The sequence below is a fragment of the Tauraco erythrolophus genome, chromosome 1 (genome assembly GCF_009769465.1).
Source record: "Tauraco erythrolophus isolate bTauEry1 chromosome 1, bTauEry1.pri, whole genome shotgun sequence".
NCBI lineage: Eukaryota > Metazoa > Chordata > Aves > Musophagiformes > Musophagidae > Tauraco > Tauraco erythrolophus.
Window position 1 is genome coordinate 43,071,496 of NC_141465.1, and position 14,437 is coordinate 43,085,932.

General features: G+C 39.7%; 1 protein-coding gene across 6 annotated transcripts in view; it reads left to right on the forward strand.

Moving 5' to 3' along the window:
* Positions 1 to 14,437, forward strand: part of DMD (dystrophin) — a 1,192,425-nt gene that overhangs the window by 1,153,807 nt on the left and 24,181 nt on the right. For 3 of the 6 annotated variants that reach the window (XM_086608718.1, XM_086608727.1, XM_086608752.1), the window contains 5 exons: positions 561 to 697; positions 1,469 to 1,507; positions 6,094 to 6,159; positions 7,491 to 7,556; positions 11,344 to 11,502. In XM_086608718.1, the coding sequence (XP_086464844.1) occupies positions 561 to 697; positions 1,469 to 1,507; positions 6,094 to 6,159; positions 7,491 to 7,556; positions 11,344 to 11,502 (467 nt within the window). The remainder of the gene's footprint in view (positions 1 to 560; positions 698 to 1,468; positions 1,508 to 6,093; positions 6,160 to 7,490; positions 7,557 to 11,343; positions 11,503 to 14,437) is intronic. The other 3 variants (XM_086608735.1, XM_086608760.1, XM_086608742.1) reach the window with 2 other exon arrangements.

The window sequence follows — 14,437 nt, forward strand, 5'->3', positions numbered from 1 at the left end:
TTTTGTTGCTCTTTGATCAAAATATTAATGGCAGAGGAGGCTGAGAAGGGAAACTGGAAAGAAAACTTACTGAGAGTACGGGTCTGACTTTCGTGGACTGACAAGTCCATGAGATGTAGATGATGGGCGTGTGGTAAGAGTCAGGATCCAGCCAGTGAAGCAGCTAGCTGGAGACACGGACCGACTGTATATCCTCCATTACAGCCATCTACTGCTGAACAAACAGCAGACAGAGAGTGCCCCAAGCCAGATGAGGAAATGACAAATTCTTGTCTAATTATTGCTTGTCCTCTTGAGATCACCTGAGATGAGGCATGAGCCCGCCAGGGGGTTTTGGAGCTTCCCCTTTTTCCTCCTTCCTTCCCACTAGCAGTGTTGCTGTGTAGTACATCATAAGGTGACGGTGGTAAATAAATAAAATGTGCGGTTCCGGAGGTCAAGCGGTTGGCAGCTCTGCTTGGTGTGGCCACAGTTCTTCCAAGTGACCCAGCAAAGGAAGAGGCAACAAAAACCGTAATAACCTCACGAAAGATGACTTCATTGTGATTTGTGGCTTTCAGACAACTTCAGGAGAAGACGTCCGTGACTTTGCCAAGGTACTGAAAAACAAATTTCGAACAAAAAGATATTTTGCAAAGCACCCACGAATGGGCTACCTGCCTGTGCAAACTGTCTTGGAGGGAGACAACATGGAAACGTGAGTAGCTCTAACGGGTCTGAGTAGCAATTCATTTGGTATGCTCTTTGAGCTCCCCAGCTGGTGCCAACTCCCTTCACTTCCTAAATGCATAAAGCCTCTTTATTTCTTCCATTTCTGTTAACCTCGGCTGGCAGGAAAACACAAGCTGGGATTCCAATTGCCATTGCCTTTATCTGTTTTCACCTGTTCTTATACAGGAACTTCAGCTTCAGTTAGTAACAGAAAAATACTTACCGTCTTACTGACAGCCTTATAAACTTCAAAGTTTGATATGGCAATTTGGAGACTAATGATCTCTTCATTAAATTTTTATTTTCTTCCAAATGGGTATCTTTCTGTGGTTTTATTTTTTTAATTAGGCTACTGTGTTTGCAAGCTTCCCAGCTGATTTCTTCTTTTCTTACCCTATAAATTTAGTCTTATTAAATGGCTTTGATGTCTTTATGGGGGAAAAAAACGCAATAATGATGCACATGGAGAAATCAATGAGTTAACCCACATCCCTTTGGTTTTTTTTTACAAGTTTCATCAGTTTAATGGCAATTGCACACAGCTTGTTATCGCTCTCTCTCTTTTTCTCTCTTTTTTAATTTTAGATTTCAATTTTTTCTCACTTTTTGGTTAGTTGCTCTTCACAGTCATTCATGTTGGTCTGTTGGATTTCTGTTTTTTAGTTGTTGTGATTTTTTTTTTTAAACCTTTCTGTAATTATTTTGCTGCTGAGTTTCTTCTGCCTCTCTCTTCACCTCCTCATTTTTTGTCTTGCAGTCCTGTTACTCTGATCAACTTCTGGCCAGTAGATTCTGCGTGAGTACTTTTGCTGAAGTGTGCTGCTGCTGCTACTGCTGCTGCGTTCCCTCACTTTTTTTGTTTGTTTCTTTGTTTAGTTTTGCATAAGTTCATTTCCTTCTTTCTTTAAGATTATTTTCTTTGGTGCACTCTCTGAAGGAATGTTTTAATCCCAAATGAGTAGAATTGGACAAATCCAGGAATTCCCAGCAATCATGGATTGTGTACTGTATACTCTTTCTGGAGTATGTATTTTCATAGAATTAACAGGGATTTTGGTGCAGTCCTACTAATGCTTATGAGAGTTTGTCATTTAAAAGCCTGTGTTCCTGAATAACTGTCGATCCTCTAAATGTATACTAAATGCTTTTTGAAAGATAGAAATTGAACTTGACGAATTTAATTCAGTTCCAGGAATGACATTGTTTTGTAGATAAAGCTATAATTTGGTTTTACGCGCAACCGTGCACACTCGCACACTCGTGTGCCCCAATTAATCCAAAGCTCACTGGATATTTTATTACAGTCTTTTGATACAGTAAGATTTGTGAAGGCAGGTTGAAATGGGGAAATGTTTACTGTATTTTTTTCAGAAGTTAAAAAAGCAGGATTTTTCAGCTATGAAATGGATTTTCATTCTTGCACCATTCCTGCACGTGCATTGTCTTACTGTTGTAGTAATATCCTCAGCATAAACTAAAGATATATATATATACTTAACATTGTGGCATTTGCTACTACTAGTGTTACATGGATGAATTTAGAATAATGTTAAATTAGGATTATTTTTAATTCACATATCGATAACTAATGAGAAACTAATAAATAGAATTTTATATATTTCTATATGGTGAAATGTATATGGCTTGCACCTTCATTGAATTTTTTGATAGAATAAACAATAGTGAAATGTATATATTGGAATATTGATTTGTAATTTTCATTTGGAGCACAAACCGATGGGAAGTCAAGGGAAGTGCTCTACTTCTAGGAAATTTAAGCAACCAAAAAACACATCTAGTACTGCAGGCTTCGTATGATTGAGGATTCACTGATAGGAAACACTAAAAGGCCGGAGGCAGACTGAAATGAGAGGCTTGGAACTTTAGGATACACTTCCATTTATAAATGCGTCTGGGGATGATTGCAGCATACTGTATGTTCAACTATGGATCTAGACTTCTTGCCCTTTAGAATAATTGAAAAGTTAAAAGTAACATTTAAAGAAAGCTTAGATAACATGCAGTGCTCTTGCTGTGTGTAACATAACATGAAATTAAGCTGCTGTAACATGCTTAATTCTAGTTACTTACAGTAATAACAGCACGGTATGCCTACATGGTATGCTTCACACCAGAGATTTGCTGTCGTATGCTACAGGGAGTTTAACTCACATGTACTACTTAAGAAAACTTGAGAAATACTGAGAAGCAGGATTTGTACGGAGAGGTTGCACCTTTTATCAGACCTACTCAGGTATCTTCCTGAGCACAATCATTTCATCTGGTCTGACAAGAAAGCAGAAAATTAAGAAAGGGATAGTGGCTGGAAAGAATTACTCTTTATTTTCTTCTGCTAACCTTTTTCCTTTCCTTCATGCTAGACCATCGGGCTTAAAACACAAGTTACTGAGGTACCCAGGTTAAAAGCTGTTTCTCAGTTGCAGGGTTGATTCCAACTTCAGCAGTCAAACCTCTTATTCTGGTTATCATAAAACTTTCCCATGTTTTCTAAGATCTTACCTTTTCCTAGTGCTTTTGTGCCAGTTTTCTGCTATCTTCAAAGTACTCCAGAAAAGCATAACCTGGCAGTGTTCAGCAACGCTAGGGCTATCCTGACATCAACATGTGGTATACATGGATCTGTTCATGAATACATATGTATATATTTTCTGCTAGAAATTAGTGATTCTGACTGTATATTATCCAGTATTTTACACAGATAATCTGCTTACCAGGCATTAAAGAGACAGCTCACACTTTTTGTGAGAGTTTGTGTCATTTTACTTGGACTGTGGGCTGTCAGTGGCACAAATAGAATTTACTTGATTCTAAACTTTAAAGAAGCATCAACTGAAATGCTGAACAGCATGAAAAGTGCCCTCGTCCTGCCAGCCAGGTCTCCGAGGGTGCAGGGAGTTGCAGGAGGTGGTATTTGCCACTCAATCACCACTTGTCTTGACTGGAATTCCTCAGGCTGTTCCCGCAGACCCCAGTTTGAGCAGTGCAGCTGTGGAGCCCTTGTAGAAGGGATGGTTATCTTGGCTAAATATTGGCTGTGTCACTCAGCCTTCTTGTTGACTGTTCAAACCGATTAGGTGGACTGAGTATGTGCACTCAGAAAGGAAGGACAGTGAGCTCTGGCACAGATGGTCATCTAAGGGTATGTCTACACAACAGCCTGCCATGCAGCACAGTCGTTCTCAGGCTGGCTTGGATACTGGCAAAAGAGTATCTCTGAGAAGCTAAATTCAACACAAAGACTGCAATGCTTCTCAATGGGTCTGCTTTCTCAAGCAAACTTAAAAGCTGTTTGAGGTAGATCTCCATTGCAGTATGTTCTGAAGAGGAGACAAACCTGGACGTGTAGCCTCATCCCCTGCCTGTTGTTGACGGAGAGACAGAAGCAGCTCCAACAAGTTACACAGCACTCTGCTGTCTTTAAAATATGTATATATCACACACCTTGCACACTTCTGAAGGTAAAACAAGTATGCGATCATGCAGTCAGGCCCATCTTTTGGCTTGCACTGCTGCCAAAAGGGACGTCACTTCTTTTCAGTGCCCAGTTGGTCCCAACCAGGAGCTGTCCTTTCCTTTGTACTGATACATGTGCAGTGCCAGGGTAAGAGGGACTAGGAGAATGATCCAGCTCAAAACTAAAGCTACTGTTAACAGAGCTTTCCTAGTCTACGCACAAGTATTAACAGCAACATGTGTGTGTGCCTTGAAAGACAGACTTCTTTCATTGATAGTACCAGCTTAGACCAGCTTAACATCTACTGTATGTCAAACAAATAAAAAAAATGGGGATAGAATCAGTTTATCAGAAAACTGATATTATGTTGCTCCATAATCCACTGCTCTAGATAAATTGCATCCTTTTCCCCTCCCTTCCCTTCAGCGTAGATGTTCTTACACAAAATAGGATATCAAGTTGCAGAGAAGCAATTGCCCATCATGAATCTCCGCTGTACTGAGGAACTCTGTGAACTAAGTATTTATCCTCTGGTGTGCTGTGGTAATGTTTGAACATGTGATGGGTGAAAGTACAGTCGGAAGCCAAAGCTCATTTCAGACAAAATGAGATACGTGACACTTGACCTGTAATGTCGTAAAGAGAAAAACAATACTATTCTGTGAGAAGAGACCTAATGATGATGAATTTTGTGTATCCAGCACACAGCTCTATGAATTCAGAAGAATCCTAATTTTATAGAGCCCTTTGCAGGGTGATTAGAAAACTGGAAGGTGACAAATCTAGTAGATGTACTGCAGGATTATCAAACTTATAACTCCAGAGCATTATGAACTGCAAGATTATTACAGTTTTGGTTTATAACCAGTAAATACGAAACTTACCTGCTATTGCGATGTAGTGCAATCCCCATTGGGCAGACCCAGCCTGAGCCACAGTATCCAACAATTTAAAATGAGGAGAAAGTTCTTCCTCAGTCAGGAGTTCCAGAAGGAGAGTCAGCAGACATGGAATAAAGAGAAGTTGAAATTTATCTATTTAGCTATGAGATTGCTGTACGATGTGGAAAGCTGCGTTACTTTTTGTTATTCCGGCATCTCCTGATACATGTAGATTGGCAAAATCCCAGACGGCAGCAAAGGGTGCTCTCTGAACTGCATAGGCAACGTAATTCAGTGGTGATATTTTCCAGAGTTGAGGCTGTAAGAAACAATACTCTAATTGTTGTGAAAAGTCTCATTAATTGTTTTCATCAACAAAAAAGTGAAGAGGATCTCATACCATCTGCTGTGTCAGGCGGAAAACCCAAGATAGTTGACAGTCTCCTCCTGACCTACATTTCAGATTGCAACTCTGGAAAGAGGCTAGGCAAAATCATCAGTGTCTGCAGTGTGTTATTAAAGGCTCGTTTCAGACATTTTTTGTTTCTTGTATTTATTTCTAGTTGCTCGTGCAGTAGTCCTTAAAGACTCCTTTGAGTGGGACGTGCTGGAAGCAGGCACTGGAGCAGGGCGGGAGGCAGAGGAGAGGTTCCCATCAGGGCTTTCGCAGCCAGAGCAGGGCTGCCTGTGAAACAGAATTACCAACGGACGAGGCAGGTGTGAAGGGAAAACCGGGATGAATGCTCTTCTATAAATCCTTTGGAAAAGGGTTCTTCGGGAACTGGTGTGAAGAAGAGTCATTGCAACAGGTGGATTGCAAAATGATCAAAATCCCTGGTGTGGTACTATAAAACGTTGCCCCGACGGCTTGAGGAGGCACGCACAGCGCCTGGAGTTGTAACTTGCTGTTTATCAAACATAGCGTAAGCATAAGGCGTAGAGGTGTGAGGGTATAGGCATAGCTAAGTGTCTTTTTACTTTTAAAGGGGTATTGTTTGTGATTAATCAGTGTTTTCTGCCTTATAGGCCTGCCTCGTCCCCTCAGCTTTCACATGATGATACTCATTCACGCATTGAACATTATGCTAGCAGGTATGAGACCAGATGGACATTAGGCAGATCTTTCTCTAAACAATCATTTAAAAAAAAAAAAAAGCCAAAGGCTAGCTGCTACCTAAGCACTTCTTAAAGAAACATAGGGTTTGGGGTTTTGCTTTCCAGGCTCTGGGATGTAGAGCATCACCCATGGTTACCGCTGTAACCAGCCTGTCAACTAACGTGCATGCCACCGCACCTATATGGTCAGAAGTGGTCTTTAGATCCTGGGGGGTCTTCGTTAAGCTGTGCGCTCAGATTACCGACTTTTCAGCAGGGCCTGTTGCAATAGGACAAGGGGTAATGGTTTTAAACTGAAAGAGGGTAGATTCAGACTAGATAGAAGGAAGACATTTTTTACAATGAGGGTGGTGAAACACTGGAACAGGTTGCCCAGAGAGGTGGTAGATGCCCCATCCCTGGAGACCTTCAAGATCAGGCTGGATGCGTCTCTGAGCAACCTGATCTAGTTGTAGGTGTTCCTGCTCACTACAGGATGGGGTTGGTCTAGATGATTTTTAAAGGTCCCTTCCAACCCACACCATTCTATGATTCTACATAGGGTTTTGTTTTTAATATGGACCCTGGTGAAATCATACAAATCAGAAGAGCAGAAGCCTCCAAACTCTACATGAATCTCGAGTGCCATTTTAATGTTAAGTGATTCACCTTGTGGAATACCACAAACAGGAGTTTTTCCTTGATTTGGAGGATTAAAATAGTGATGCATCACTGCTTTAGTTCACTTGTCTGCTTTCATACTGCTCTTAAGAATCAAAAAGTGGGTTAATTGCACAAATATGAAAATAATACATTTTTGCATCAGACGAGCAAATTTACTAGGGTTGAAGTAATGAAAAATAGTTATTCCAACCTCCTCTTTCTCTCCCCAAAATCATTTGATCAGGAAAGATATTTCTGAATTATGCAGGAGGCTGAGTGTTGAAAAACAATGAGAAATAACTGATCGTTACAGTTCTGATGATGACATTGCCAGGTACAAAGCAATTTGTGTAATCCCCTGGCATCTTAAGGTCTGTCTTTGATTGTGGAATTAATTAATCATGAGGACTGAAATATAACCTCAGAGAAAGGGCTGAAAACGTAGAAGTGAGTTTAGCCAGGTCATTGTAACAAATAAACAATATTTTGCGATAGCTTATTGCAGAACCTTTTGATAATCAACAGAGAGTGTAAATTAATTCGAGTTTCAAATTCTCTAAATCATCAAAAACATCACATTCTTTAATTCTTTCAGGAATGTTAGAGCAAATAAAGTTTCTGGAAAACATAATTGATTTTAATAAGTGGTGTTTATTTTTCCACAGGCTAGCAGAAATGGAGAACACCAATGGTTCTTATCTAAATGACAGTATTTCACCTAATGAGAGCATGTAAGTAGGCTGTTTTAATATTTTCAACATGTGTTTTCTTGTGAAGGTTAATAACTTGTACTGAAATTCTGTAGTGCTGAATTTGCGTAACCATGTACCACATCTGGTTTAATTTCATGATGAACTCGTGTCCTTTCAGTTTGTATCATAGTGTCTAAATTTAAGGCTTGTAGCTTAATACCAAATTTATACAACAGATGATTGATACTTTCAAAATTAAAATTACTGATTTCTTCCAAAACATTACTGATTTGTTCAGCAAAGAGTTCCCATATTACTTGGAAAAAACGATCACCATCTGATGTGTTTTAAGGACAAAGACAAAAAGGTTAAATTGCTGTAAGCTAGAAAATGGTGTGGGCAAAGTGCCGTTGAAAAGGTTAGTGGGGCTAAAGGGAAATCTCTGGTTTACAAATACCTGAAATACATTGCAAGTGTAAGCCAGGAGGGACTGATCCTCACCATGAAATATCAGTTGTAGTAAACCTGAAGCTGGACAGAACACTGGCAAGCGTTCATGGTACTACTTTAACTGTAAAGTCATAAATAAAAGTTTTAATTTCAAAAAAGTAATTCAATCTAATGTCACACCGAGACCTTTTTGTGGTTTTCTGACATGATAATATATTTGTCCTCTCTCATACTTTTCTTGATCTTTTTTATTCTCTGAATGAAAGGACATAGAACTAGAAAACTAACTGTGAGTAATGTTTCTGAAAGCAGGATAGACATATGTAACTTGCTTGAAAATTTGGTCTTAGGCAATTAACTGTATAGGAGAAGCCATAGCACGGATTCTAAATCAATCAAATATGAAAAAGATTAAATTTCAACTTTTCTCAAAGTGTTTTTTTTCTATTCTACAGAACCTCATTCTTACCATAGTTTAAGGGGTGGATTTTTCTTAAAATTCAGACAGTATCTTCTTTTTATTGAAGTTGTATGTTCCTTTAAAGCACAGTACTCTGGCTAGTTTTCATTCACTTAAACTGAGATTCCAACTCATTAGTATTTCATAACATTGGTCATGAGCCTGCGAAGATGCTATTAGATAGTAACAAAGCTGTTTCTTTGTTTTGAAGTAGTTTCTTTTTTGACTTAATAGAATCATAGAATCATAGAATGGTTTGGGTTGGAAGGGACCTCAAAGATCACCTAGTTCCAACCTCCCTGCCATGGGCAGGGAAACCCTCCACTATACCAGGTTGCCCAAAGCCTCATCCACCCTGGCCTTGAACACCTCCAGGGATGGGGCATCCACAACTTCTTTGGGCAACCTGTTCCAGTGCCTCACCACCCTCTGAGTGAAAAATTTCTTCCTTACATGTAATCTAAATCTTCCCTCTTTCACTTTAAAGCCATTATCCCTTGTCCTATCACTACACACCCTTGTAAAAAGTCCCTCTCCAGCTTTCCTGTAGGCCCCCTTTAAGTACTGGAAGACTGCAATAAGATCAGCCCAGAGCCTTCTCTTCTCCAGGCTGAACAGTCCCGACTCTCTCAGCCTGTCTTCATAGCAGAGGTGCTCCAGCCCTCAGATCATCTTCGTGTCCCTCCTTTGGACTCACTCCAGCAGCTCCATGTCCTTCTTGTGCTGGGGACTCCAGAGCTGAAAGCAGTATTCCAGGTGGGGTCTCACGAGAGCAGAGTAGAGGGGCAGAATCACTTCCCTTGACCTGCTGGCCACGCTTCTTTGGATGCAGCCCAGGATACAGTTGGCTTTCTGGGCTGCCAGCGCACATTGCCGGCTCATGTTGAGCTGCTTCTTCTTCATAGGATTTGTTACCTACCAACATTGAAAGAAAATCCCCTGTACAACCAAGTGCATTGTTTTAATACATTAGTTCAAAAAGGAGAAAGTTAAAATTACACCTCAAAACTAGTACATACACAATGTCAGCGTAGTTTCACGCAATTAATGAAAACCGTTTCCAAGTTGTATGTTAATTTTGTATTGTTATGGATAGTAGGAATGCTACAATAGATGCAATTGCCTGTTGTCTCGACTGAAATATTTCAGTGTTCTCAGTCACAAAATCATATGAAAGCAGTATCTTTTGTGTTACACTTTGATCTTACTGTTCAATTCATTCTTTGGTTAATTAAAGTTGTGTTAATATGATTCAGTTAATAAGTTAACCACTGACTATGCAGTTTGTGACTCAGTTTGTACTATTAAAATCAGAATAAATCTGTACATTCTGAATTTTGGAAGAAATATGATCCAGATACCAAGTGCAGGAAAATCAAAGCTCACCATGAATTCGCAACTGTAATTCTTTTCAGTTTCGTTTGTCAGGTTACACTTAAGTATTATTTGTTGACATTCTTACCAGTTTTGGGTTACTGGGCTTATAATTGCAGTTAGAGCGATAGACGGAGACAACAAAGGAAGGAAGTAAAGAGATAATGTGTGTATATACCACAAAATATTTTGATACATAGTGTCATTGCAATTATATATACAAAATATGTACAGGCTGAGAATCACGCAAAAAGAGTATGTCTTTCAAAGTCACATTATATTGCAATAGTTATGTCACTTTTACACTCTTAATTATCTTAAAATCACCTAAGATGCATAAGGGTATTTGTAGATGAAAAACAGTTGTTTGAAAGAAATCACAGTTGAAGTGTTTCATGAAAAGTATAAATTTAGGAACTGGCAAGCCTTTAAAATTTTGCTTAGAAAAAGGAAAGGATGCCGGTTGTGAAAAATTAATATTATGAACTAATGTTCATGTGCTCTACATTGCTTTAGCACTCCTGCAGTCTATAAAATGGCATCATTAACATTTTCAGGAACAAAATGGAAAGAAGGAAAATTCTAATTTTTGAACAAAACAGCTATTCAAAATACCTGTTAAATTCTGGATTACAAACGTAACAGAAAAAACCCTAGACTGAATTATTTTGTTATAAGTAAGCGCTACCAGAAAAACAAGATTCCCAACAGCAGTGTTGTCTTTTTCTTGTCTTTGACTTGTGTCAAGAGAAACTTTCCATGGTTTCTCACAGTTACTGCTGGAGTTAGCTGCATAGCTTAGGGCCTGGGTGCATCTCCTTAGCACCTAAAACACCCATTAATTCTGGGAGGTGTCCAAGATCTTCAGAACTGGATTTGTTTTTCTTTTCCAGAGATATTTCTGTTTCAAAGCTGGACAGCTTCAGGAGCAATAGAAATAAAGGAAGAGATCATGTTTATTAAATAGAATATATTTGTATTCTGATGGTGTACATCACTTGTAATTAAAAAAAATAAAAAAACACCTCCATGAAAAATAGCGTGATTTCATTAAATTGTCAATATTTTTTAATTTCACCCCATTTACAATTTTATAGAGGAAAATAGATAAATAGAGGACACCTTTATTACATAAGGAGAGTTTGTAGGTGTAAAAATAAATGCCTTGCCTTTGCTTGAACGACCCTTGTGCAACACAGATCAGGCAGCAGCAGATGGCCGTTTTTCTCAAGCAAATTCCTAATTACAGTTAGGCAAAAGAGGAAAGCTGAGGTTGTCAGCTGTGGCAAAACTCGGCTTTAAGTATCTGAGAAGCAGAGGGGAAGAGAGGTGGATTCTGCAGAGAAGAAAAATTATCAGAGACAAAGTGAAACAGTTTGCCAGATTTTGCTTTAAGGTACATTGCTCTGCCATTCGTTGCGAAGAGTTCAGCAAATCTCTTTGTAAGAAAAGAGAAACTGGGAGTGAATCATCTCCTCATATTCACTGCGAAGTGAAAAATGAGGAAGGGAACAGCCTGTTTTATCCTCCCCTGTTTTCCAGCGACGATGAACACTTGTTAATCCAGCACTACTGCCAAAGTCTGAACCAGGAGTCACCCCTGAGCCAGCCCCGGAGCCCTGCCCAGATCCTGATTTCTCTGGAAAGCGAGGAAAGAGGGGAACTGGAGAGAATCCTCGCGGACCTGGAGGAGGAAAACAGGTGAGTTACGCCGCTAGCTGCCGCAGCCCCCGGACACATGCGCCACAGGGGCAGACGAAAGCTTTCTGTCTGTAAGTGATGAGACTGACATCCTATCGTCATTAACTCGTTCCTCATTCCCACTTCCAGTGCAGTGATGAGTCAGTGTTATTCCTTTCACAAAACCTCCAAAACGGCAGGCTTCAAAGACATACGTGGGTCACCTGCTACTCATGGTGCCGCCTGTGACAAGCTGCTCTGACTGTGCTTCATAACATTTCCTTCTGTTCTACTGTTTCCTTTGTTTCCATGATAGTAATGAGCTTCATACCCCTGTTACTTTATTGTGCTGTTATGTGAGGGTAGGAAAGGTGTGCAGATTTCTGCAGCCCTTTCTGGAAAAGACAGGCAGAGGTTCTCGGAAAGACAGGCTTTTCTCAGAAAGGTTGGTCACTGGGATACATGAGATTTTGAAATTATCTCAATTCCTTTGAAGTAAAGAATCTGTGAAGTAATTGTGCTGTACAGTTAGATGGAATCCACTTTGATAGCATTTTTAGGGATAGAATGAGTTATGAAGTTACATTTTCTTCTGACAAATGAGTACTTTCATGGTGGTTAAAAGCCAAGTCCTCTTTTCTTTCTATTTGTTTGATGTTGCTTGTTGCCATTTTTTTACCCTTTCAATACCAAGTGTCATTTACTGCTTTTAATTTCAAGTTTAATTGAAGTTATCCTCATTAATCACAAAAAAACCTCCAACTGGATTCTTGCAGCATCACAACACTGCAGTCCTCTTTCTACAGTACTCTAGAGTCTTGGGCCGTCAGCATAAAAACCGGTAGATCTTGATCCTGGCAGATTTGTATTTGCAACCACAAAGTACGAGAAACAGACTGTAAGATAGAAATAATTTAAATCTAAAAAACCACCTGGTTTCGTTTGCATTCTACTGTCTTTAGCTTTTGTGGTATAGTCTGTTGGCATTTTCATGCTCTTTTTTCTTGCTTCTTTAAGAGCTAGGTACTTTTGTTTACATTGAGGCTTTAGTGCAGTAATCATTTACCTTAGGCACGTCAAGAAAATAATGCAAGAGTTGGCAGTGTCATAGATCTTCTCTCCACGCATAAGTCTTCTTTGGATGGTACTAATCAATTACAGCGGCTGCATCACACTTTTTATCAGGAGGATTTGGGAGAACGTAGAGGATCAGTAGGCATCAAGGTTGAGGAAAGTGTTTCACGCAGAAAGCTGTAGTAAACAAAGCTCTTGCTCGCTAAATGACAATGAGATGTTGTTTGAAACAAACCCCAAACTTCCTACTACCTAGCACATAAAGCCCAAGTACCTTCCAAAGTGGAGAAAAGTCAGTATTTTGAAATAAGACATCATACTTTGAATTTTAAGGACTTCTGTAGTTAAGAAATACTGGGTAACTAGTAGAATACAGGTAATAAGATAGCTTAGTGTTCAGGGGAGGAGCGTTATTTTTTTAAACAGCTTTTGGTAATGAATCATGGAAGAAGAAAAAAAAATGTAATGCTTTTCTGTCTGTATACAAAATAAGCTGCCCACCAGAAAGGAGGATGGGTTTTAAAGCAGCCTGGTTTTAAATTAGAAAGATGGTATATGAAAACTAGTATATCATCTAGTTAGATGATCGCTAAATAGGCTAAAAAATTCCTTTTCAGGTTCTATGCCTTAAATTTCAGTGTGAGCTTTATTTAATATAACAACTACTAATGAGGAATAGCACATTAAAAGATATCTGACAGGAATTACACCTTAAAAATACCCATTTTGAAGTTCCACGATCCTGGATTAAACAAGAGCTGTAGGTTGGTTATGTATAGCCTGTTGTTTTCTCATTTGTGCTACTGGAGGCACGGTTGCGGCTGGGATGCCGCCGCAAGCAACCTCACCTTTTGTGGATGCTTCAGGTCTCGACACGGCAGGGACAGAGGTCTGTTTCTGTAGGACAGCGTGGAGGTCACACTGCTGTGATATTCATTGATTATGACAAAATCATGACTTTTGTCTCTGCAAACCACTATAAATAGCTTGTACTTAGAAAGTGAGGCAAATGCTCAAAACCGAACAAATTCTTGTTGTTCTGGTAGTTTATAACGGCAGGGAACTATGATTTTGTAGAGAAAACACTGATTCCTGTTTAGAAAAATAAGCCGTTCAGGCAGGGTCAGTCAGGAGCCATTCATAAAACTTACCTACCGTTAAAAAACAGTCTCGTCCCTTTAGATTTCTATTTTCTAGTCATTCTCCTGAAAATTTTGACTTTGCGCAAACCTTTTTTGCCTGTTGCCCAAAGTAATCAATGACCTGGGACCTGATTCTTTAGGTGAACCCGGTTCCAGTGGGTGAAGACATATTCCTTCCCATACTGATCATAAAAATGCCCTCTGAGTAAACGTTTATTGTCACAGCATGAATACTCCGTGAATCTGTTGCTTGGAAATGAGATGAACGTGATGCAAACCACGTTATGACCGCCCAATCCTCAGCCCAGCCTTACAGCACCTGGATGGTTTCGTCTTCGTTGTAAATGCCTCGGGTCTTGTTGCCAGAGCACGTCTCCTTGCCGGCGCGGAGCTGGATGTGGTACTTCCATCTGGGAAGGGCAGTGGCTGAGCAACAGGCACTGTTAGATAAACAGTCATCGTTTCCTGCCTACGTTGGCACAACTTTTGTTGCGGATGATGTTTGACGATGAAGATTTAGTTGTCTTCGTGGTATCTTGTGTTGTTTTACAGTTAGAGTCAGCACGTGCAGTCACTTCTCAGCAGCTCTTGGGAAAGCTGCATCAAGTACCAACAAGAAGCAACACTACAGTATTCAAAACACTTCATGGTCATTTCTTGTTTTCTTCCACTCTCCACAGTTTCCTGCTTTTCAAAAAAAAAAACTTTCTCTTTTTTGCTTCGTGTTTTGACTTCTCTGT